The sequence below is a fragment of the Phaethon aethereus genome, assembly GCF_964289735.1.
Source record: "Phaethon aethereus genome assembly, chromosome: 2".
Classification (NCBI taxonomy): domain Eukaryota; kingdom Metazoa; phylum Chordata; class Aves; order Phaethontiformes; family Phaethontidae; genus Phaethon; species Phaethon aethereus.
Window position 1 is genome coordinate 48,182,756 of NC_138582.1, and position 26,400 is coordinate 48,209,155.

The window sequence follows — 26,400 nt, forward strand, 5'->3', positions numbered from 1 at the left end:
GAAAAATATTAAAAATGCCAAGATCTTTTGCTACTATTTCTCTCTTTAGGCAATTTCACAAACTGTAGCACCCCGCTTTTACACCTGCTTTCTAGGTTCAGTCCATATTTTGACTAACTAAAAATCATCCACTTCAGAGCAGGATTGTTAAGATGCTCTCAAAGCCAGGAAAATAACTTTCATTTGGATTAGCAGATAAACAGAAGAAAACTGGTGTCAAATTAAGCAAGATAAACACACACATGGAATAATCACCTTGACTATAGCATTCTAGTTGGGCCTCAAGTTATTTAACGAATACTTGCAACTGCAACAGTTACCTATACAACATTTAAAATAATATATATAGACACTAAACCAAGGTATCAACAGTTATTTCTTACTGTATTCTACACCCGCAAGAAGCGGTTCAGGATATCAACTGAAAATTTAGTGCTGTAAAGCAAGCTACGGACCTTCAGATGTGAAACCTCGGCCAGTCGACGCAGCTCCCCACCTCTGCCAACTACCCCTCTTCTACTTTGAAGGCAGCACTGGAGTTTCTCCAGGCAGCACCTGCACGCAAGCGTGGGAGAAGCTGCTCAGCTTTTCTAAGGCAGCATCTCCCGGCCTATCAACTCTTCACCACTTCTTCTGGGGGGCCATGGTGCAAGACCTAAGCAAGGCACGTTGTGCAGCCACGGCATATGGCTCCCTTTCACGCTCAACGTCCCTGCGAAGCGAGCTAGCTCTTTGTAGGTCGGGGTACTGATCACAGAAAGCCAAATCGTTATGTGCACACCTCTCTCTAACCTGCAGAGAGAGTTAAGGGCAGAGCAAGCACAAACATTTAATCCCCAGGTATTTATTCTCTCTCATTTGCAGCTGAGGTGCCCTCCTGGAGCGTGCTGAGCAAGCTCACGTTGCTGCCGTCTGCGGACAGAGAGGGCTGGATAGCACCAATACACCCCATTACATTCTGCCCGCCTTTGAAAACAACAAAAGCTTTTTGAATTTCTACAGCAAAGTGTTACCAAGCTTTAGAAAGTCCAGACAAATCACAAGAAATCAACTTTTGCTCCACTGCTCAGGATCAGATCTATGAGCACGATATTCCAATTTCAGTAACGCAGATAAAAAACAGCTAAATAACCTGAACGTTTCAGACTGTATCAGTGACAGCTGGATAGAATTTAATTGCAACAGAGAATGCCCAGGGATTTCTAATTTAAAATTTCCTGGGGGGGGGAAAGCTTTACTGCACATTTATTCTGAAACATCAGTTTTAGAATCAGCTCAGAGGTAAGCCTCCCATTCTAACAGAAGCTTAATTTCATAAAAAGAATTTCATAAAAGAATTAAATTTCATAAAATTCTTAATTTCATAAAAGAATTAAAGGATGCTGGTTGGTGAAGCAGTGCAAAGTACTGGAGACAGCCGGATTTCTAAATGGAGATGAAAGATCTTGGTAGGCTTAATGACTTTGCTATTGAGCATCACAATGGCTTTGCAGTCAATTACTGCAAGTCTGGAATAACTCCTAAGGCATTGCTCAGAGGGGCTATATAATCTAAGCAAGTTTAAATTCTGTCCAACACCATATCTTCTTTGAAAATATTTGTATATGACCCATTTACATATTCTGAGAAAGCACAAAATTTTGTACAAATATTTGATATATGAAATATCTGATGACCAGCTCTTTTCACTGACCACCGAGAGAACTGCATTGTAAGCCGTGCCATAAACGTTACCCATTACCAACTCCTTTCCAAGCTTACCGTCATGTTCGAACAGTGCAGAGCCCTGCCCCTGGGGAGGCACAGCCCCACGCCCCAGAACACGCCGGCAGCCAACAGTCCGGAAAGCAGTGTGCCAGAAAAGGACTTGGGCGTCCTGGTGGACACCAAGTTGTGTGTGAGCTGGCAACACGCCGTCACCGCGAGGAAGGCCAACAGCCTCCTCGGGAGAGCTGCGTTGGGAAGAGCGTTGCCAGCAGGTCGAGGGAGGCGATCCTGCCCCTCTCCTCAGCACTGGTGAGGCCACACCTGGAGTGCTGGCGGCTAAACACCACAGAGCGTTCGCCCACTCCCCTCTGCGGTGGGACGGGGGAGAGAATCAGAAAAAAGGTAAAACTGGTGGGTTGAGATGAAGACAGTTCAATAGGATAGAAAAGGAAAGGAAAACAATAATGATCATGGTGATGATGATGATAATAATAATAATTAAAATTATTATTATCTCACAAAACAAGTGATGCACGATGCAATTGCTCACCACCCGCTGACCAGCCAGCCCCTGAGCAGTGACCGCCACCCCCCCAGCCAGCTACCCCCAGTTTATACGTTCAGCATGACGTCATACGGTATGGAATATCCCTTTGGCCAGTTTGGCTCAGCTGTCTTGGCTGTGTCCCCTCACAGCTTCCTGTGCACACCCAGCCTGCTCACTGGCAGGGCAGTATGAGGAGCCAGAAAGTCCTTGACTTAGTGTAAGCACTGCTTAGCAACAACTAAAACATCGGTGTGTTATCAACATTGTTCTCATCCCAAATCCAAAATACAGCACTATACCAGCTGCTAGGAAGAAAATTAACCCTACCCCAGCTGAAACCAGGACATCGGTGCAGTTCTGGGCTCCCCAGTGCAAGAGAGACACAGGCATGCTAGAGAGAGTCCAACAAAGAGCCACAAAGATGACTGATGCACTGGAGCACCTTACGTGTGATGAAAAGCTGAGAGAGCTGGGACTGTTCAGCCTGGAGAAGAAAAGGCTCAGGGGGATCTTATCCATACCTGAAGGAAGGGTGCAAAGAAGATGGGGCCAGGCTCTTTTCAGCGATGCCCAGTAAAAGGACGAGAGCACAAACACAAGAAATTCCATTTAAACATACGAAAAAATTTCTTTACTGTGAGGGTGATCAAATACCAAAACAAGTTGCCCAGAAAGGTTGGGGTTTGTTGGGTTTTTTTTTAAACAGTATCACAGATGCTTCAGTTAGCACCTGGATAACTTTTTGTACCTGCCCATATAACAGCAGCAGAGATGGGAAAAATAAATTCCCAGTTGAAAGACAAATTATTATGTTCTTGTACTGAAATAAGTTAGACGAACCAGCTTTGAAATGCATTACAGTTTTTTATCTGTGATGTTCCAGAAACAATTACTAGCCAGACCCATCACAATTAAACATATCCCCTCCAGTTTCAGCTTTACTGTTCTTTTTGCTAAAGATACAAGTTTTACAAACAGATGTATACTTCTGCAATTTAAAACAGGGGCTGTCGGCACTGTGCAGGTTTTGGGTACAACAAAGCTAGGCTGCGAATTCCAGGTCATTTACATCACAAGCGCAGTCTTGCAGACAAGAGACCTATTTAATGTTTAGAGAGAAATCTTCCTTGAAGCTATATGAGTAATTAGTATGCTGTTAAATATTTATGTAAAATTCCAAGGAAACACGTGCACGAAGAGTGTGGACGTGCGTGAGGACAGCATGGAGAGCAATGGAAACCCTGAGCAAGCACGAGACTTGGCTGAGCCCTCACAACCACTGCTTCAGTGGAATTTGGGAATCACTCACAGTATATCTTCAGTCAAATTAAAGGACTTCATAAAGTGAATATTCCTGACTCATGCCACAGCAGAAAAAGCAAACCCACCAAGAGGCCACAGAGCTAGCAATTTCTTCACGAGCTAAAGAAAAACTCTACACCAACTTAAAACAAATGAGTGAGAACAGTAGATGAATTAATATTCACACACGCTTATTGTTGCAGCTACACTGGGATGCGAGAAACGGCTCAATTTAGGGATGCTTCATGGCATAAGTGATGACAAATGATGCCTAATGGGAATGAAACAACCTCAGACAATCTGACTCGACTTTCAGCATCCCAACATGCTGCGGTGCAGACGCCTAATTATTTTGTGGTACTAACTTCCCCTGGGTGGCAGGACCCCTTGTCCCCTCAGCTCTCCATACCTCCACTGCTGCTGGCTACAGTACAGCCTGATGAGCTCTACGTTGACCATCACTGCCAGACAACCGGCAAAGCTGTGCGAATACTTGAAACTGAATCACCTTTTACAAATTTCAACAGAGCAATCCAAGCAAGAACATATGACGGAGTCTACTTGCCAGCTGAAAAAGTTTTATTGACGGCATGACTCCCTCTATTCATCTTTAATAGAAGGAGATTTGATAGATGGGAACTAACCACAGCCTTTTCCCCATTGTAAATGAAGACTTTTCTTTAGATTTAAAGTAACGAACATTTTAATGGCAATTATTAATTGTTCTCAACTGAAACCCCTATTTTCTCTAGAAACATCTTCAAGCATGCAAGCATTCATCTTCAATGGATGAAACTATTCTACATAGGCTTAACAGAAGAATGCAATTTAAAATTTGAAATGCTCTTAAAAACCTGCATTTTCTAAAATTTGACTTTCTGCTTAGCTGTAAGGAGAAAGCATTCTCAAAAGGAAAATCTGAAAGAAAGTATGTGACAAAATGCACACTGAAACACGAAAGACCATGCAAAAATTCGAGCAACACAGACATTCAAAGCACACCCACAGTACACTGAAAATTAAGACAGCAATTTTCACCACTGTTTTTCAAACACAATCTTCTTTCTAAAAAAAAAAAGAAAAAAAAGAAAAAAGAAAAAAAAAGAAAAAAGAAAAAAGAAAAAAAAGGAAAAAAAAAAGAAAAAAAGAAAAAAAAAGGAAAAAAAGGAAAAAAAGAAAAGGCCCTGGCTCCTGCACTGCAAGCAGCGCTGCTTCGTGGTCTAAATTCTCGGGCTCAGTGTGTTTAAAAATTACGCCCTCCTCATGCTGGCAGAAGGGGTGCGTCTGCATTAAGGCTGAGGCACTTTCCCCTCTACCTCCCAGGCCAGCACCGCCACTGCACATGCTGTTCCCATCAGCTGGTACAATTCCGTGGCCTCATATGAACTAGGCACAAAAGCATTTTCAGTTTGTCGCCCCGCGGCTCTTCCTATCTCCAGCTCTGCCACGTCGTCCCGGAGCACCGCACCACCGCGCGCAGAGGTTGCCATCGCCAGTACCAACTGCCTGCCAGCTGGGGAAAAAGGTGGCATGTTTGGGTGGAAAGCAAAGAAAAAAAAGCATTAGAAGGCATTCTCTAGTTTCCCAGGAGTCCTAATTGTATCGCTAGCTGCTAAAAATAAGGACTAGTTTTGTTGAGTATTTTTATCCCTCAAAATTAATTTACAGCACATCTGCCGCAGTAGGATGTACCATTTCCCTAAAGCAAAAATGGTACATAAATTTTTTCTTGTGCAATTGGCTCTTCGATGGCAAGCACATTATATATAAAGCATTCGTGCACAAACAGTTCATTCTGCCCTGGTTATTTTCCCTGTCATAGCGTGAGTATTTTTAGCCCTCATGTGATCCTCCAGTATTTTCCAGCTCTGCTTTAGTCATCCTGCTCTCACTGAATATTTCAAACTAAAACATCTAACAGCCTTCAGATCTAAGAACCTCTCGCATTTTTAGCTTACATGTAAATAATTAAATTTTATTAAGCTGTCTTTTAGCCACGCATTTTTGACACCCCACACCAATACACAAAGCAGTGCTCCATGGAGATTTGCTCTGACACACAGGAATACTTACGTAAGACACTAAGCTAAAATCCTGACAACCCGATCGCCGTTTTCAATTTCATCAGATGGAGTTTTTTCTGTTGTTTTCCACAGGGAGCATAACAACTGGCACAAACAACAGTGCCCTAATATTTTAATCCCTTACCATAATTTTGACTCTACATCTGCAGGCTGTTTACCGCTGCATTAGAGAGGAGCGGAGGCTGCAGGAGATTGGAAGGCGGCTCCGGGCTGGCAGATGCTGTTCTGCCTAAAAGCAGCTGTGGTGCCGCTGGCCGAGAGCCTGCAGCGGTGGTCTGTGCTGCTGGCTCCGCTCCTCGAAGGATGAAAACATACTCATTCCCCCAGCAGGGAGCTGCATTTACCTGGCAGAACCTTGCTGCTCCTGCTCTTTCTAGAAGAAGCCTTTGACGTGCGTTACCGAAGCCACCCGCCCTCCGCACGGCCATCAGCTCGGCGTCAAATCCGTCCCTCAAGGAAGGCTCGAGGCAACGCGGGGGTGGCACAGCAGATTAGTTGTAGGGACCTATTTACGGTTCCGTTACCAAGCTGCATTATCCTTGACCTGTGCCGACTCCTCAGTCGGATCGCCTTTGGGAAGGGTAGGGCCATGGCTGTTGGACTGCTCCCCAGTTAAACACAAAACCTTGTGCATTTTGAGATTTCTTGAGTTCTGGTTTGTTTTAAAAGCATTTTTAAAAATGAAATAAAGACCACGCTCAGCATTGGCAGAAATATAGGTAAATACCCATGCATAGGTACAGAAAGCAGCTACCTGATACTATGGGTCAAGATTTACTGTCAGATTAAAATACCAAAAATAATTTGAACTTATGGCAGCTACCTTTGTGGGTAAGCTTTCAGAGCAGGCTTTAAGGATTTGACCCCTTTTTTGTTAATGGAAAGACATATCTTAGTCTGCCTCTGAAAATACAGAGTTAGAACAGAGTGTTATAAAGTAGTTATGCATAATTAAAGAGATCAGCACCTCCTAAATCACTCAAAACCAAAACTCTGGCAAAGGGCACTGGAAAAGTTATTTTGTAGAACAGGAATCATCTGAAAGACATGAAATTAGTAGTAGCTACATAAATTATTCCTTTAGAAATTTATATATTTGATCAATTTAGAATAGGCATATTTAAAGGTCTGTCAAACCCAAAAATATAGTGTGGATGAGTACCCATATGTCTACTTGCTCCTGGTGCTAAACAATAAGTGCATACATTTACATATGTCCACTACACACTGTTTAAAAATTTTTGGATTATGTTGAAAGATCTTCTGGGTTCTTTATCTTCTCTCACTATTACTTCTTTTTGTTTCATTAATGAACTGAAACAAGACAGCACGAAGATTTCAAAGCTTCCGTGTTAATGTAGAGCAAATCAGACAAATTAAGAGTGACATTAAAAAAAGAAAATGTACAAAAAAGAGGCAAGCTACTGTGGCAAACTGCTACGGCAAACTGCTACAGATGCTGGCAAATGCTTGCTGCACTGGTGTAAGAGGCTATCACATCAAGCAGCCCACAATGTTTACTGCTCCCACAACAAAGTCAGTGGAAGTAAAGCCGTCCCCAAAACCTCAGCCATTTCACTGAAGACCCAATAACTAGAAGAGCAAAATAATCAACATAGAAGTTATAGGTAACAGTGTAAACTATGCCACATGATGTTGCACTTACTCACAGGCATGCATTCCTTCCTTCTGCTTGTATCAAGAAAGACGAAACTTCAAATGGGGTGGGGAATTCTTAACTTGCAGGAGAACTCATGAGACCTTATCTTTTTTACCTTTTTAGTATAAATGGCCAAGCTTGTTTTACTCACACAGGCACATTATGGTTCCTATAACAACTGTAATGAATATTCCTTCACGAGCATGCACAGACACACGCAACAGAGGTACAGAAGCACATTTTTACATGGTAATTTCCCAACTACCCAAGACTTGCTTCCGCATCATCCCAATTTACTCCCAAACAGCAGGAGGTGAGGCACACACAAGCTTGCAGATGCATATGGCACTCTTCCCAGAGCGTCCTCAATCAACAGGCACCCAGTAAGGGCTCCCATCCTTTCAAGTAATCAGGCCACGTGATGGGGTGAGGTGAGGCACAAAGGCATAATGCATCAATGAAATGAAAACGTGCTCACCCAGAAACTGAATAAACCTAAGAGTGACTGACACCTAAATGAAATAGTCCTGTTCTAAAACGCAGGCAGCAATACAAGCTACAACTCTCATTTTACCTAGCATCACGTAATGTCTACCCCCCTGCTCCCCAGCTCAACAAAAATTAAACTAGTGTCCTGCTGGTCATACTTCTGGACAACATTTAAGTTCATAACGAAGGAAACTTTCCATGAAAAATCTAACTTCCACAGCCATGGAATCTTACCAAAGATCATTACATCACATCTCAGTTGTCCTATTCCATACAACAGCTGAGGAGGCACGGGACGTGTGCTTCATACAACCAGAAACACGACATGAGATCACTGCATTATCCTCCATATCAGCTGGCTGGTTCCACTGCAGAAGCTATTTTATTTCTCTAGGATTGTCACCTCCACAATTTTAATTTGGATGACACATTTGTGACTTTAGTACAAACAGACTGTCTGCAAGAAGAATTAACAAGCACGGTAAAGTCTGTATTTAATAAAAGTGTCTTTTCCAGTTTCTCAGTTGGATAACACCATGACATTAGTACTCGGGGTTTTTTTGTTTTCAAAGGGAGAGCAAGACATCACATGGAAGATTATAGTGTACCAGGCCCTGAAATTCAAAAGTTTGTTTTGCACGATCTTGTGTCTAAGTATGTAAACAAGCTTTAAAAGCCCAGAGCAGCACTGGCCTGCTATTAGATGCTCAGTTTCCTGGAAGCACTAATGAGCTGAAGGCAGCTGGCCAAGTGTGTCCCACTGACGTCAGAAGTGATCAGAGCAGAACGCTGAAATCTGGGTATGGTTCTGGAGCGTAAGCCAGCCTAAAAGGGAGGGTGCCTCATACCTGCCCCTTCCCTTTGCCAGCACTGGTGCATACCTGAGCCCATGAGAAGACAGGTCACTGAATGAAGCCAGCTGAAAATTAATCATTATTTGAGGACTGGGTTAGCACGGATAAAGTAAACCCAGGACAGAACAATAAAGGAATTAAATGTGTGTGCATGTGTGTTTCTGTATGCACAAACCTATATATATATACAGGCAACCAACCCCAGTAACACTTGTTCAGCGATTTTTTTTTTTAAGAAAGTGAGCTGCTCTCCTGTTCACTTAACTCTCAGTTATCAAAAAATGGCATCTGCTTAGTGACCAGTCATGCCCATATTACATAAACACTAAAGATCAGGCTTAGTCCCTTTGGTCTGTTCCAGAAACACTGCCATGGTTTAACCCAATAGGCAGCTGAGCCCCACAGAGCCGCTCGCTCACTCGCACCCCCCCAGCAGTATGGGGGAGAGAAACAGAAAGGCAAAAGTGAGAAAACGTGTGGGCTGAGATAAAGACAGTTTAATATGTAAAGCAAAAGCCACGCACACAAGCAAAGCGAGTTAAGGAATTAATTCACTACTTCCCATCTGCCGTCTCAGATGCTAAGCCTATGACAAGGCTAAAAGAACGGCCCACCCACACGGGGAAATAATTTTTAACTAGTATTTATGTAAACTGGATCACACTTTATAATCGTCTTCAGAGACAAAAACTGAATTCTTGAAGACACAAAATACCTGCAGTGGGAGAGTTTGCATGGTGAGACTTTTTGGGCAGGTTGAAGATTTGTTCACCGGGATCTGGTGGGGGAAGAGCATCTTGGCCTTGTCGAGCTTCCACAGGATCATACTCCTTCCCATCATAGTTAGCATCAAAGAACTTCTTAAACCATTGAATGAAATCTAAGTTGTCCTGGAAGCGCCCTTTGACCAGTTTTTCCACGGGAATTACCTGAAAGGTAGAATAAAGGTTCCAATAATATATCATTGCCATTTTTAAATACAAAAATTACATATACACACTTGCTTGAAAAAAAAACTATTAACTATATCAGCATATATTCCTCTGCTGTTGTTTTCTTCCTAAAAGAAAGGAAATTATGTTAGATTTGGAAGTGCTCTTAAGAAGTAAAACTGAAATAAAATGAAGACCCAGTCTTTGAAGTGGCTATACAGTGGGTGTATGTAAGCCTTTATAACTGCTCTTCACAGTGTTACTCCTTTCTTATTGCAGTGACAGCCACGATGAATGAAGCTGTTCTGGGAGTAACACTATATTCAACTAACTAGGGATTTCTGGTTTTAATGGACACGCTACAGCTGGGCATACTAAAAATTAACAATTCTTCAAAAGGTCCAGATGGGAGTTTCTTGCTCTCTGTCCTAACGTTTGAACTACAGGAAAACCAGCAGCTTCTCCAAGACATGCTGAAGTTCAAACCAACCTACATTTTGGTAGTATATGTTCATCATATGAACTAACCCTGAGGTTTTTTTTCCATTCCATATATAGCTATACATAGAACAGTTCATGGACACGCTAAAGTTGACTAAAATGCCTATAAAGTTTTAGTAAAACAAAATAAAGGCTTTGAGGATGTCTCCATATCCATATCCTGCAAAGTATTTCACGGAAGACTCCAAAAGGTGCCTTGGGCCAATATCGGTGCACAGAGGTGGTTCAGCATTGCTCTGCAGGATGCTCAACCGTCCCAGAGGCTGTGGGCAGATGGGGACTGGGAAGGGAATGCTTCAGGAGGAGGGCTGCCCTGCCTTGCTTAATTTATGCAGCTAATTAAAGAGCCAAGTTAAATGGATCTTAATGCCTCCTGAATGTACTACATTTTCTGCTGGAAAAAGTGTACCTAAAACCATTGCAATTTTCATTTCTTCTTCAAAGTTAAGCCAATCGTGCAGCATTCTATAAGTCTATGTTACTCCTACAAGGATTAATGTAGCATTTTGTGCGTCTTTTCAGGTTCTTCCTTTTGTATGTTAATTCTGCATTGAGAAAGTATAGCAAGTTTGCTCCCTACAGAAAAAGTGACAAATGTTAGGCTTTCCAATGTTTTGCTAACAAGTTACAGTGTAAACAGAAGCATCAACAACATTCCAGGAAATAATGAGGGTTTGCCATTGCTTTAAAAAAAGTCTTACAGGACTCTCTATTAAGACTGTTTAAATTTCAGAATAAGGCAACACTAAAAGCCAGAGCAGAACCTTAAAAGGCTATACAGGTAGTACATCTGTGTAAAACTAAAAAGTATGACAACATAACTTTCATTATTCATTTTTATCAATGCAGTAGTTTATATTGGCGAGCCCGTCAACCTCACACATTCAAGCAAAAAACAGTACCTTATGGCTGAACAAGCCATTTTCTAAGAGCCCACCATTCTGAACTTTACGAGATCTCATGTGCTGGCCAACCTATCAGATAATTGGAGAAATTATTCCAGCTCTTGAATACTTTAAATTCCTTAAACCCCATTTTGGACAAGAAACATGGAATAGAAGAACAGCGTATTTCCAAGTTATTTGGTTGGAAATTCAGGTCACCAGTAATTTTAGTGTATCTAAAATTAAGGTTCACTGATGGTAAGGAATTTCCAACACATGGTATTTTATCAAAAGGGTCTGTGATATTAAGGTGTAATGAATTAGGCTGCACAAGTCCTCAGCAGACACACAGACTCAATTTTCACTTTGTATCTAAACGGAGCACGCCAAATTTCTTCCTTCATGCCTAAATACCCTTTTCAGATAACAAAACATCAAGAAGAACGTCTCCACGTACAACTTGTACTCCAGTTCTCAGTCCAATAGTTGAATAAGTGGACTATAAGTATAAATAAATAATTTCCCCTATTTATTGACTTCACCCAGCTTATACTTCTGAAACTTGTAGCGAATACAAATACAGTATGCTTACCTTATCCACATTCATTCTTTTAAATGATGCTTGCAGAAGTTTGAAGTTGTGAATGTATTCATGCTCCAGCTTTGCTTGAAACTTTACTTTCTTCAAGCTAATGCACCCTGGGAACAACATGTCCATGAACTGGCAGTAAGCTGCTCCTATAACAAGAGAATGCATTGACGTTAATCCAGATGCACCCAGCTAAGACCAAATGGCGTTTAATGTCATTAGCAGAAAGCATGAGCAGAAAGCAACCGTGCTGAGTAAGTCCCTGCTGTAACTCAACCTAACACTATGCACCCATGATCTACTTGTCAAATGTACATTGAGCCCTGTGACTTATTAATGTGGTTTTTTTCCATTCAGCCTGGATGCACGACACACTGTTGTGTAGCATCTGAAGAACCACTCTGACTAACGCAAAGTAAATCTTTCTTCTATTTAAAACTGATGTTCTTGGAGTCCCTATACATAGTAGGGCTGTCCATACAGTGAGAAGATCACAGTCAAAATGGAAATCTCTTAATAAGCTCAGTTGTCACAGCCCCCTGAATTCCACCAAGCCAAGATCTTCTTTCTTCCGGCACTTGTACTCAAATGCCAACCAGGTCCAAGGCAATCATTTACGATTACATCAAACCACAATTTAAAAAAAAAAAAAAAAAAAAAATTGTAAAGCTCCAGCTTGTGAAAACATACTAGCCAGTTCCCACCCCTGTACAACAAACATCTTTACTGATTTTCATCTCCTGAGAAAAGCATTTAAGTGAGCAGACTTTAGCACAGTCTACCCATAGATTTCAGAAGCTGGGCTGCCAGCTTCAGTTCTCACTCAAAACAATAAAGTTTCTCAGCTCAACTTTGAGAGCTATCTGAACTTACGTATTAGTAGGTAGGGGTGTGTGTATAACTAATCCAGCACAGAGCTGCAAGCATATGGAAAAATTTCTAAACTGTGTAGTCAGTACAGCTGTATTTGCTTGTATTCAGGGAGCTTCCTCCTACCACATCATCGTGTCACCGTCATTTGCAAAGGAAGTCTTCACTGCTGACACACTTGAGTGTTTGGAAATTAAGGCTGAAAGTATTTGAAGAAATCAGAGGAAAACCAATTTCAGTTCTTCTTCAGAAGAGAGTTTTCTACAAAATGCTTTACACTCGGCAAAGACTCAGTGAAGCCCGTCTCTGGAGCAGAGGGCTGCAGAGCGTGCAGCCCCTGCACTTCAGCACACAGGGCAGGGAAGTGACTGCCCGATTACTCCTGACAAGTTCAATTTCATTTCCACAAAAAGGACTTTTGTGCATTTAGCGCAGATCAGTTTTGATAGACAAGTGTCCAGATCTCACCTAACAGTTCAGCTCAGTATCAACAATAATGACTGTTATCAGAAAATAATTCTGCTGAGTGCTCATACAGAAACCAAATTAACCAAGCGGACACCTGGCTTGCCCAGTTTTACAGGAGGGGCGACAATAACTTAAGCTTTAAGACATTTTTCTCCATGTGTAGGCATGTGTTTTGACAGGACCAACTTTATGCATGAGATAGTTCTCATTCTCTGTATCCACTCAACCATCATACGGTTACAGAGCTGATAACTTCCCAAAAAGAGAAGCAGAGTTTAAGAGTGGACTCCAAAAAAATTTTCCCAAAATACTGGTACAGTTTTTGCTAAGGGACTTACGAAGATCAAGCTTTAGTGCTGAAAACCACTGGCATTTAAAAAAAAAAATTCTCTTCACATTGCCTAGCTTTGTGGGGGAAAAAGTATTATTAAGAAAAAAAACCCAACTGATTTTCCAAGGACACCTTGTGCTTAGCTGTTTGCAATGGTTTTGATATGATTAGGAATCAAAGTAAAATATTCCCTAAAGGAAAAGGAGCCTTCTGGCAAGTTACAAACATCAGGTGACAAATTTGCATCTTGTTACAGAAAGCTATATAAACACAATTAGTTATTCAAAACTCATCCTTAGCAAGAGAAGTTGTAAATATGTGGCAACAGAAAAATGACATTACAATTAAAAGCATGGATATACAGATAACACATGGCCTGACTACATTATTACTATTTAATTTCATGCAAAAGGATTATTATGTAATCATTTCATGTTATAAATTGAATTTGTTCCTAACTCTGTCCTTTCATCCTCCCCATACCCCAATTACAAGCTTTACTCTGATATCTAAGTAATTGCCTGGAGGCCTTGAAAATGCACTGCGCAACATTTCATCTAGAGCCTTTTAGAAAACTAGAAACCCAAAGTGTTCACATGAGATTTTCTCCTTCTGCTGGTAATGCAAATTCCTTCTGCATGCCTTTAGATAGAGCCTTACTAGGTTTAAGGCTCTAGTTACGGTATTTCCTGGTCTTCCCCTCCCATCATGCTGGCAGTGCTTTCTGTGCTTTTGCCAGCCAGGAGGAGGTCCTGGGTCCGCACGACACTCGCGGGCAGAAAACACCAGGCTGCATCCACGTGATGGCACGAACCTGGTCCCTGATACAACACTGAAGTCGGCTGCCGGGCCGTTTCCCCAGCGGGAGGATTTAATTACGTCAGCAAACACAATTCCTTAAAATGCTCCTTCCTGAAGTAGAGAGAGGCAACGTACTCTGAATAAACGTGGACTGAATAAACACTGTGAAGTACGAAGAGAGAAAACTCTTCTCGACTCCCAGGAGGCACAGACCTGCCTACCAGAGCAACAGGAGAAAGTAATAATATCATTACAGTCAACTGGGACTACCCGATTTTGGCCATGGAGGTTATGTACACATTTAATATTATATAGGTATTTATTAATAATGTAAAATTTTACCCCCTAAAGCTTGCAGCTCTCACACCGCATTCGAATGCTGAACGTCAGTGCAGCAGAATGGGGACGCTACTCTCTACGCTGCCCATCACTGCGATTTCCTGGAGGCAGCAGGAAGAGCCGCCCTACTTCATCCATGCAAGATTGCAACGCCTTTACCTCACAGCCACAGCATATAGACACGTGGTCCTCTGCATACTGGACAGCACTTTAGGCCTATTCAATCTACTACACAACTGATGCTTCAATGCGGATGCACAGGAAAGAAGTATTTTTAACACAACATAAAGAAAATGGCAGTTGAGATACTGACATCATGGCTTGTGACATACCTTTTGCATAATTTATATGAACAAAAGGATTTTTACGCCACTAGATTTTAGTCAAGATTTTAAAAGTTCCTTACATTTTCTGCAAAATAAAAACCGACGCTGAATACCAACACCCACCCAGCCCTCACCCCAAAACGTAACGACTCTATACACAGGAGTTGAAAACACACTGCCTGTCCAGAATGGCTCTCACAATACATCTGGCTCTATGACCAAAAAACTTTTATATGCATGAAAACATGGACATATACCCGCACACAAACAGCAATAATGGGAAATCGACTCAAATGAAAGGCAAAACCTACAGCTGGCAGCACTGCAGAAGAGGGATCAATGTTAAAACCCTCTCATCCTGTATTAGCCAACAAGCAATTTAGAATCACTGGCTGGAAGTCCATCTGTGTTTTGATCTAGAACATCGACGCAGCCGTTAGCCACAGAAGATATTCACAGGCCAGATGGCAAACGCAACCCGGGGAGGCGGCTGCGCTGGGTTACACCCCAGCAGCCCCTACTGCGGGCCAGAGCGGCGAGCGGGAAGAGCCCAGCAGCGTGGCAGAGCTTGCGGGTGTGTTTCTGCCGGGCTTCCCACGCCAGCGAGGGGACGGCGCCCACGGGGCTGGGCAGCCGCCAGCGGAGGGGAAGGGATGCTGGGGCAGAATTACGTGACAAAAGAACAAACCAGGAATTGTTTAAAGCCATTACAGTCAAAGAGTTTTGCCACGTGCAGCGGCAGAGACAGAAGCTTCTACCCAACCTACAAACCCACAACATTTTTGCAGTGTTTTCAGAGTTTTAGATAATCCTTCGCTAGTCCCCCTTGCAGTAAACAACGCTGAGGTCATTCTAGCTGTTGCCCTATACCTTTCCTCCCCTGCTTCTACGTTTCCTTCCCCAGACTGTCCATACTGACTCGCAGTTTGCTCCGAAGCATATGTACTCTGCATCATTACAGATTTTTTTCAGGTTTTCTCCTTTCTCTTCTTCCACCAGAGGCTGGTGAATCCAAAAAAGCAAACAAGTGTTTTCTTGGTAATCAAAGGTACTTCTGCTTCTGACTATTTAAAGCACAAGGAAATTAAAGGAGATAACGAAAACAAGAGAATCCTGTTTTCCTGCACATTTTTACTGCTTGGTAAACCACCTAGATTTCAGCTGGAGAGCAAGATTGGATCTTTGGTATTTTTGGCATTTATGTATATAAATTTATAAAGGAAAAATGAAAATATTATTTGCAAACTAAGTTCTTTAAATATACTATATTTAGTACTCAGTATACTAATAAAGTGTTTAGTAGAAATACTATACTATAAGCTCAGGCATGCCCACGTTAATGTTTGTCCCCTATAGGAGGAGTCAGGTCAATCCTTCAACATCAGGCATCAGAAGACTCTGTCCCTCCCCGTTCATCCCTGCAGCGTGTGGGAGCAAGATCCCACAAAGTCACATAAAACCACACCAGCCAACATGGGAACACAAAAGGCCCATGAAAAGACAGGGCCTGTCTGTGTGGGGGGCAGCTGTATTTTAATTCTGATGTCCAAACCACAGCAAAAGGAGATAAGTGCTACACTGGAAATTTGCTATAAATGCTTAGTAAGAATTCTGTTCTAAAATGGAATGCAATTCAAGTTTAAACCTTTTAACCAGGATTCAGTTCAATTTTCACACACTCATTTTTGAAAAATCCCATTTGGGAAAAAAGGCTGACCATACCCTTATCTGTAATTAGAATTATTCGTTTGTTTCTTTTAAGGAAATATTTTTCAGATAACCTAAAAACATATACCAAATCGCATTAGATACAAGTTCCTTCAAATTATTCATTCCCTCCAAAGCTGCAACAACCTCACCATGTATTTGGAAAAAACAGGATGATTTGTATACGTATTAGTCATCAGTACTTCAGTCCACTAGAGCGATGGTTGCTAACACCGATGGGAAACTGCACACACCCAGTATTCCTGTTGCTGGGACAACAACAACAAAAAAGGCAGTAACTTGCAAAGAGCATGCGTGACCTAATAGTTTTGGTAAGAAAGTGGGGGAAAAATGCAAAAGCAATCATTGTTCACAGTACAGCAGCACTTGGGGCTTGCCATTTACCTCAGGCTTCCTAGAATTGCTTCTTGTGGGAGTGATGTTAAGACATCATGAGTTAGATATCATAGTATAGATTCTCATTTACATTTCAGATATGGGTCTTCTATTATGCCATTCAAGGATTTTTTTTAAACTGGGCATGTTTGTGAGCATAAAGTTGTGTTACATTTAGCCACATGTTTAAGAAATAGCACAATTCGCATTGAGCACTCCATTGGAGACCACAGTCTTCAAAATCCTGTTTGCATTTCCAGCAGCACCTATATGTGACCTAGGATACTGGCCAACACGATCCTATTTCTCCAATTTAAAAAAAAAAAAAAAACCAAACCCAACAATTTAAGAGGTTTCAGCCCATTTCCTGATGAATGTTCAAGCCCACACCAAGTTACCACCTGCTTAGTTGTGGCATTCATGGGGCTGTGCATCAATGAAGCCATTCTGGCCTGAGCATCACGCTTCCCAGCGATGGTCTTGGGAGGGCACTTAAAAAAAAATAAAATTGATGCAGATTAGAGTGCAGCCCTGCACCCCTGGACATAGTCGCGTGGGCGCAGCTGCCTCAGCGAGGGCAGACTGAGTGCCTGCACGCAGATGGCAGCTTCTGAAAGCACCGCTGCCACCACAGCCTACAGAACGAGGGACCTCCTACAACCTTACCGACGGTCATCGAGATACACGTGTCTAAACGACCTCTGCTTCAGAAAGCCCTGTTCCACACAGGTGGGGTTTTTGAGTGACATAATCCAGAATATCCACTGCTCATTTTAAATAACGCATACTGGACGGAGGTTTCCCCTGCGCTAACTTGTATTTTCTTTTTCTGAAATATGTAAATTGTTAAGCTGCTCATAAATTATACACAGCAGTGTTCTTAATACTTAATTTTTAGAAATAATTTATTTTGAAAATCATTAATTTTTAAACGGCAAGATCGGAACTATTTCAGAAAACACAGTTCCCATTTAACTTAAAATAGCTGCGTAACTCATCATGCCTAAAAGATAGTAGCACGCAGAAATCTAACAAGCTCTTTCAAAAGGGGTAAGATCAAGCAACTGACTGCAAGTGAGTGCTATGAGTAATTAAATAATAATTTAAAAAGTAAAAACCTTGTTTAAGGTCTATTCCTCTTGAATTCTTAATGAGTGACACTTTTAAAAAAATGTTTTTGGCTGAAAATCTCATGATACTGCTTTGCAAGCTTCCTCAGAAAGTTTTGGAAATTATCTAAAATCCAATAATTAACATACATTGTATTCCCCTAACCCTAAACATCATATGGAAGACATTAAAGAGTCATTGACACTAAGCATCCTCTGTGTTGCGTGACCTCAGGACAACATGCCAGTTCCTTGAAACATGGCTTGGTTACAGACTGCAAATGGGATCGAGCCATGTTTTAATCGTGTTTCCCAGTTGCTCTAGAGACCCAGCCTTTGCAAGGGTCTCTAGAGCAACTAGAGACCCTTGCAAACTGGAGAAAAACCAAAACCACCAATGTTGAAACATGCTTCAGCCTCGCAGGCGCTAGTACACAGGGTTGGACAGAAATCACGCTGACACCAAGTGCTCCAGCGGGGTTCTGTGGTGCAGGTTTTAGTCATACATGTGTAGGAAGCTATGGGTAATATAGGCGCTTACATAATGCTTATATACTTATTCACTGAGACGTGAAAAAACAAATCCTATGCAGCTAAGCCACAGAATACACGCCGTTTGCATGAATATATACACACAGATGACATGCAGAAGAAAAAGCCCTTCTCACCATCTCTGTCTGGCCAGTACCCTGGAGTCACCACCACTGGAAGCGTTCAAAAAACCTGTGGACGTGGCACGTCAGGACATGGTTTAGGGGGCATGGTGGTGTCGGGTTGACGGTTGGACTTGATGATCTTAAAGGTCTTTTCCAAACTTACTGGTTCTGTGATTCCCCAGTCACCTCAGCCTCTTTGCTGCACGCAGAAGAGCCCCAACGTGTGCTCCAGGCAGAGTGGTGGGGAAGCAGAACGCCTCGGACGTCCTCCACCAGCCGGGAACGGCCCTCCGCCCCGCACAGCGCCGGTCACAAGGGACGACAGCCCGCAGAGCTTGTGATGGAGTTTTCCCCCAAATCCCAAGCCAGGGAGGCAACACAAAGTCAAACGAAGAACATCTGCCCTATCCTCACACTGCCTGTCTTCCTCAGAGATCAGGGCGGCAGGGATGGAGCGAACCAACAAAATATATAGTCCCTTTATACATACATTTTCACAGGAGAAGCCAACGTAGATACAATACTAGCTACAGTGGTCACCACAACACCCAGGGCATCTGCAGAGAAAGCATCCCGGTCTAAAGTTTGAAAATGCCAAACCACATGCTCTCTTTATAATATGGTCATTTATTAAAAGCAAGGGAGGAGCAAAAAAAAAAAAAAAGAACAACAAACCAACACCCCGCATTTAATCCTTGATCCTTGCATACAAATCCTGAAAGACAGAAGGTCTGTATGCACTGGAGGCCAGGCAATTTGCATGTTTATAATTCTACTGAGAATTTTCAAACGCAGGAGGGGAGGAAAAAGATTCTGTATCTCCTTAACCTTAAAGGATCACACATTTACCATTTCTAGCTTCATTGCCCATAATTTATATAGCTTGTACACTTAGTGTTGTCTCTTTTTAATTCATATGCAAGCCCTCTACAGTCTCCTACCTGACTCTTATTTTGAATATAGTCTCATGTGGCAGCCAAACACTCATGAAAAGCCCTGTAACATGTTCGCTTGGTATTCCCTATAGATGAAAAACAGCCTTAGTAAAGAAAATTCAGTTATAAGTTGTTTAGTCAGAATTCTTTTTAAGAAGCCACTGTGTATTCATTACAAAAATAGCACGACTCCTAAGAAACAACTGGTATCATAATTCATTTGGAACTCCTATTCCCCAAGCCTATGGGTGTTGCATATGGGATCCTACTACATTAAATCCACTCAGTTGTTCTCTATTATTTTTCATTCATGTATCAAATTAAACGCTCTCAAGTCTAATGTCCATCTAAAGGCAATGCACTATGCCTTCAATTAAAACCATGGATTATAAATTTTATATTCGGGTTAACAAACCTTGCAGGAAGTCAAACCCAGAGACCAAAACCTGACAAAATGACACTCACCTAAAGCAAAAAGAATTGTATTGCTTTGAGATGCTCAGAGATATTTTCTCTTGAGTTGTCAAAACTAAATTACCAGAGGAGCTGCAGACTAAATTTAGACTCTCCAGAGCTGCATCCATCCATAACCTGGCCTTTTTGGCACATCACTACTACAGTAGGCATTCAGAAAGCTCAAGGGACCCTGCACTTTGCTCGGCCTACTTAGCAGAGACAAAAAACACATCTAAGACTCCCAAAGAATACAAATACTTCATGGCTAAGCCAGCCTCTTTGCTGCTTCTCATCCTAGCAGCTCTGCTCCTGTAACTGGCAATTGGGAAACAGGCTGGTATTGCTACAGCACGTGTATTATCAAAGCTTCTTCTCCACAGCAATGAGAAAAAGAAGGGCTGATCGTTTTTCTGTCTTTATTTATGAACTGTCACGTTAAGCTTTACGTATTCTCTGAATAAAGCCTTTAGTAAAGGCAGAATGTCACGTTATTCCTTCTTGCTTAAGCTCAGTATGTCCAAAATTATTGCTAGGCTGGCTGCAAAACGTGGGCACCCATGAGGTCTCATGGCCAGGTGCTGCACACAAGTATATGCCAGATCGAGGTGGCTCACGCCTCCTAAAAGTAAAGCCTTTGAGCTTTTCACTCAGACTTAGCATCCTCCCCTCCTCACCCCTGCTTTTTTTGGCCTTGCATTTAGCTTCTTCCAGCCTTTCGATTGCTCCTTACTAACAAAAATGTACAAGGACTGAATAGTCATATAACAGCATAACAAATCATAATGCTTTTTTAGAAAAAAGAAGATGATGCCCATACAATTTTACGGTAGGTTAGAAAAATTCAGTTACAGTGGCTCTTGCAGCTCTCTGTTGATGCTGTGAAATGCTTCATAGCTGTAAAGAGTTTCCCACATAATCCTTCTCTTTGAAGTCCTCGAGAAACGTTCATATTTTACGGAAACTAACGTTAAGCTACATGAAAGCTGCCAATGCTTCAAGAAGCATCAGCCACAGGAAAGCCAGAATGAACGAGTTAGATCAGCTGTTCTCAAACTATGGTCCATACCATGCTTGCTGGTGCTCTGCCTGTTAGTTGGCTAGTCATTTGTGCTACTGTTTCCCTAGTTTCCAACCAGTAAACTACACTAGAAGTACCCTAAATAACCTATAGGTACATTAAATAAACTACCTGGAGTTTACACAGTAAACTATATTAAATACAGAAAGATGCCCAAAGCTTCTTGTTCCTCTATTTTCAATCCCTACAGATGCATGTCTTGCACGTGAGAAATGCAATATGCAGCCTCAAATGGAAAGGACCTCGTCCAGTAAGACTGCTGTGCTCTAATACCTGCAATAATCTAGCAGAGTTTAGATTCACCAGTTCAGAGAGTAAAGTCTTCCAGACCACAGGAAGGACTGTGCTAGAATGCTTCTTCAGATAAGGAACTATTAAAGCCCCTTCTGGGATAGCGATGAACTTCAATGTAAAAGCAAGAATGTGCAAGTATCAAGCTCGACTATCAAACCAAATGGGGAAATTCAGGTTTACAGCTTTGACCCATTAAAAGCATCAGGTAGCAACAGCAATTAATACAATCCAGGAAGATTTGAAGGAAGAAAAGACTTTTTTTTTTTAAACGGGATTTCATACGGGATGGAGTAAGAGCTCTAAATGAGATGACCTTTTTTCAGTTTTTCCCTTGTGGTGTGTCCCAAAATCCTCACTGGAGGTCACAGAGGAAGTTGTATAAGAAGCTATGTAATGAAATGGGACAGTGGGTTTGTGACAATTTCCATGCTTTCTCCTGCCTGCCCCACCCAGCTGAAGTCTCTCAATCTGATCTTCTTAAATATCTTTAACTCATTGTATTCTGCATAATCAAAATTTTCTTAGATCACCTCTCCCCTACTTTGGGAAAGGGTTTTGGGGTTCGGGGTTTTTTTTTTTTCTTTTTTTGTAAGCCCACACACATTTAACTTGACGGAGAATTCACTTCAAAGCTTCCTTTCAACTATTTATGAGCATATAAATAGCTATGCAGGAACAAGTCAATAATTTGTCTAGTATGCTTCCTGTTTCAAACAATGGCAAACGTTGAGTATTTTGGGACAAAAATGTCCATTTTCTTGTATCTTTCTATCGCCTAATACGTATGTGTGCATGTGTATATCTATATGTATATGTCTATATATATACCTACACCCATATTTACACACAAACACACACACATCCCCACACGAATATTTCCTTCATGTATAATTCACCAAAAGAAAATACTCAGGCTAACTTACAGACACATAAATATAACAAAAGCTAAATAGAACATTTCAATTTCAACTTTAATAATTGTTAAAAAGGCTATTTCCCATGTTCTAGATCTTTAATTATTTAGTTTATATCAGCTACTTACGTGCACTTTAACCTGCACTTTTTCAACCTCAATTTTATAGTAATCGTGCAAGCCTGCTTCTGCAGCTGAGATTTGTTTTTTAAATTTTGAAGAGTAGGCTATGAGGCTATCATCCTCAAAGGGTTTTCTGTACCTTTCAGGGAACATCTCTGAAACAGAAAATTTACCCAGAATGGTAGGTAAATTCAAATATATGAATATAAGACTCCATTTATGCATTTCAGATGGACCAGTAAATAGCTGAAATACGGTAATGTGCTTTCAGTTCCATGTACTTAGAGCATTGTCTTCGTAAGTAAGATATTCCCAGCATGTCAGTTGTCTGGAAGGAGCAATCTAAGTTAGATCTCCTCCAACACAAACATCTTCAAAATTAAAAATCACAGCAGGAAATCAGAAAGAATCACTCCCCAGGGGCATCTGTAGTCTCAGTGAAACATCAGCCTTTGTCTGTGTCATTCCTAGTCATCATCTAGTTACAGACCCCATAGTTTAACACGTGTCTTGTAGTTGCAACTCTGATTAACCAAACTGTCCAAAGTATTCAAGCCATTACCCCATTACCCTTTTTTTCAGGGCTCATTACAAAATTTACTTACAACAGGAGTTCAGTTACGTTTAAAGATAAACAGGCACATTTTCTTGACAAACTTCTAAAACCCTTACAGCAGCTAAAGGCTCATTTCCTCAAATCCATGTTTTTCTTCACAGTCACACTTGTGTTCTTTTCCTGCAAACATCAGCAGGGATTTGAGGACCCTTACCAGGAAGCAAAAGGTGCTGGAGAATTTTGTTCACCCAGGGTTTTCTTCTTTTCTCTTTTTCAGCTATTTCCACTCTCTATTTGAAAAGATACCACCCTGGTAGCTTTAAAACACAAAAGCTTATCACTGTAATCCTTTCTTGCTTAGTCAACCTTTTTATTACTTTTAAGTATCTTATGCTACATTCGTCTCATTCACCTCTGCATTTGTTATGCTTTCTCAAGGCCCTTTATCTTTCCACAATTAACGTGAATCCAGAAACGCTTCCTTTGCACATACCTTAGTCTCTTTTCTCAGAGTAACTGTTTTATGTCAAAGTTAAAAGTTATCTATTTTCAACAGATCAGATTTTTAAAGTGGTTTGAAAATAAACATTTGTAGAGCATACGGCGTTTTCTTACCTGAACAGAGTTGTTCGACTTTTGTGTAGTTTAAAGCTAATATATCATTAACCCATGCGATGATGTCATGTCTGCTCATAGTCTCTTGGGTTATAGAGGTAGAGTACACGTTGACCGCCATTCCCCAACTAGGAAAAGAAAAAGATGAAAAATATTTTTGACATTTTGATAATTGTTTTCTGGATACAGTGAATTTACAACTTCTTGTTCAAAAAAAGAAGCAAAAGCTGCATCACTGCACAACCTTCTCTTATTTATTGAGAAAGGAGGCTTAATTTTTATTCTTTGATGGCACATAACCTCCTCAGTGTTCTCTTGGAATCCATGAGCGTATTTCTCTGGCTGTCATTGTGAACTCTGGGCAACGCAGCTGGTGAGGGGTCTGGAGCACAAGTCTTATGAGAAGCAGCTGAGGGAACTGGAGTTGTTCAGTCTGGAGAAGAGGAGGCTGAGGGGAGACCTTATCACTCTCTACAACTACCTGAAAGGGGGTTGTGGTGAGGGGGATGTTGGTCTCTTCTCCCAAGTAGTGACAGAACGAGAGGAAATGGCCTCAATTTGCACCAGGGGCTGTTTAGACCAGACATTAGGAAAAATTTCTTTACTGAGAGAGCGGGCAAACATTGGAACAGGCTGCACAGGGAGGTGGTGGAGTCGCCATCACTGGAAGTGTTCAAAAAATGTGTGGATGTGGCACTTCAGGACCCGGTTTAGGGGGCATGGTGGTGTTGGGTTGATGGTTGGACTTGATGATCGTAAAGGTCTTTTCCAAACTTAATAATTCTGTGATTCTGTGAACTTAAATAACATACAAACCTACAGTATTCTGTTTAATGTTAATAAGGTAGGGAAAAAAGAATCAGACGCAGCCCAAAGATACACAGAGAGCACCAGAGACCTGTGATTTCATAACTTAGTGCTGCACAAATACAGTCATCTGGCATCCATCCATCACGTTTTTTGCCATTTTGGGATGACCAGACTGCCTAAACCAGTATTTAATTTTCAGGTAACTTCTAGAAGATGTAGCTGTTCTGCTTACTCAAATACTGTTTTCTTACTGGAACAGGGGCCTTTTGGATCATTAATTCAGTTCCTAAACAGTCACAGAGTGACTACTAGAGAATCTCTTTTATCAATTTACTAACCTTTATTCTGAAAGTAACTGAGACTTGCACCCCCAGCCATCTGGTTGGAAAGCTGCTGTGGAGCCCGATTCCTCTAAATCGTTAGGCGCATTTCCTCTTAGCTTAAACCCATTTGTTCCTCTACAAATGTTATCCTCCAGCTCTAATGGCTTTTTCTTCCCCAGAGCTGTTTTCATAATGCAGTAGGGACAGCACTCAGAGTCTGTCCCAATGCCCACGTAGGCTGGATTAAACAAATAAATCCTCCGAGTCTCTTACCAAGTCAGAGCTTCACTTACTGGTCATGCCAGCAGTCCTCCTTGAACACAGCCAAACAGTTTCAGACTGTGTTCAGATAACATTTCACCAAGACCTTGGAAAATGTCATGCTGTACTGAAAATTTTCACACCCACATCATCTTAAATAGATCCTTCTGGGTAGCTAAGGTCCCTTCCTGCAATTAGGTAATTCATAGTAGTTTTTATCATCAGTCCCCAAGTGCATAGACTAGAAACATATACTACTGGATTTTATTCCTGTTATTCTACACTAGTCACATCTTTCTGTTGCAAGACATTGCCAAGAGAAAAGATGAGCACATTCAAGTTTCTTTCATCAACAGTTTCAAAGAGGAGAGCCGAGACCACTCATGAAAAGAGTAAATAATGTTCCCAAGTAGTCCACTAGCAACAATCTGAGTAAGAGGTGCCTCAGAAATAATCAAATAGTCAAAGTTACACTATTATTCTTGGAAAGAAAGGGTTTGGTGGGGACTGCACACCTTTGTCTCAAGTGTTAGCTACAAGGTGCCACTAAACTGGCTGACTTTGGTGGCAGTCCTGCCACCTCAGTCTTAGACCTCAACCTTCTCCCTCAGTGGAAAAGAGCAGGACCTCCTCTGTGGGATCCGAGGTCTGTCTGCTTGGACTATTTCCATTGACAACTTGCAAAGATCTAACTGTTTGAAGCTTGATAGAAAATTCTGCAGAGAACACAAAGGCTGCAGGTTAACTCCATCCATTTTTTAGGTGTGCTGGCGCAACCCAGATAAAAAGTGTAAAATGCCCACCAGCATGAAACTTGACACGGTAACATGGAAGTGTGTAAGTACATACAGCAGGGAACGTCTTTAAAATACAAGGCGACAAAGTTCATAATATAGGTCTCTTTTTACGAAACAAATTTCACAAACGCAGAAGATCGTTCAAATTGTCTCCATTTACGGACATTAAGATCCAAAGCATAAAATCCCCAAATTTGCCTGATGAGAAAGGGAAAAAAAAAGAAAAGAAAAAAAAGAAGAAAAGAAAATGTCAGGTCTGTAAGGGAAAGTAGGCTCAAAAAAATCCATGCTCTGATAGTCAGGCTACTGCCAGCAATTCATTCAGAACCAGGCTGCCCCTCTACCCGCTTCTGTGCGGGCACCTCTGGAGAAATCGGCCTGGCCTCAGCCTCTTCTGCTCTTCCCGCAGGCTCCCAGACGGCACGGATAATTGCATGAACATAGCACTGTATTCACTGTAAGAGTTAGCAAAGGTCACTCTCTTGGCACATGGACTGAACTGAGCGGTAGGAACAGTTTCAGAAACAGGGAGTGTTCTTTTGCTCTTAAAACCACACCTTAAGGGCTAAGCCTGAAAGCTTAGCTCCGACATGAGGATGGGAGGGACTGGGCAGGCAAACAGCACCTTTGTTACTAATGGCATCTGAAGTTTGAAACATCGCTGTTAGCATGGTTTTTACTTTAATA

At 41.6% G+C, this 26,400-nt stretch overlaps 1 protein-coding gene across 2 annotated transcripts in view; it reads right to left on the reverse strand.

The window, feature by feature from the left end:
• MAPRE2 (microtubule associated protein RP/EB family member 2) overlaps positions 1-26,400 on the reverse strand; it is a 58,624-nt gene that overhangs the window by 14,129 nt on the left and 18,095 nt on the right. Inside the window, exons 2-4 of one of the 2 annotated variants that reach the window (XM_081996680.1) lie at positions 23,523-23,650; positions 11,553-11,698; positions 9,359-9,572 (exon numbers count right to left, since the gene is read on the reverse strand). In XM_081996680.1, coding sequence (XP_081852806.1) covers positions 9,359-9,572; positions 11,553-11,698; positions 23,523-23,650 — 488 coding nt within the window. The remainder of the gene's footprint in view (positions 1-9,358; positions 9,573-11,552; positions 11,699-23,522; positions 23,651-26,400) is intronic. The other variant, XM_081996681.1, reaches the window with a different exon arrangement.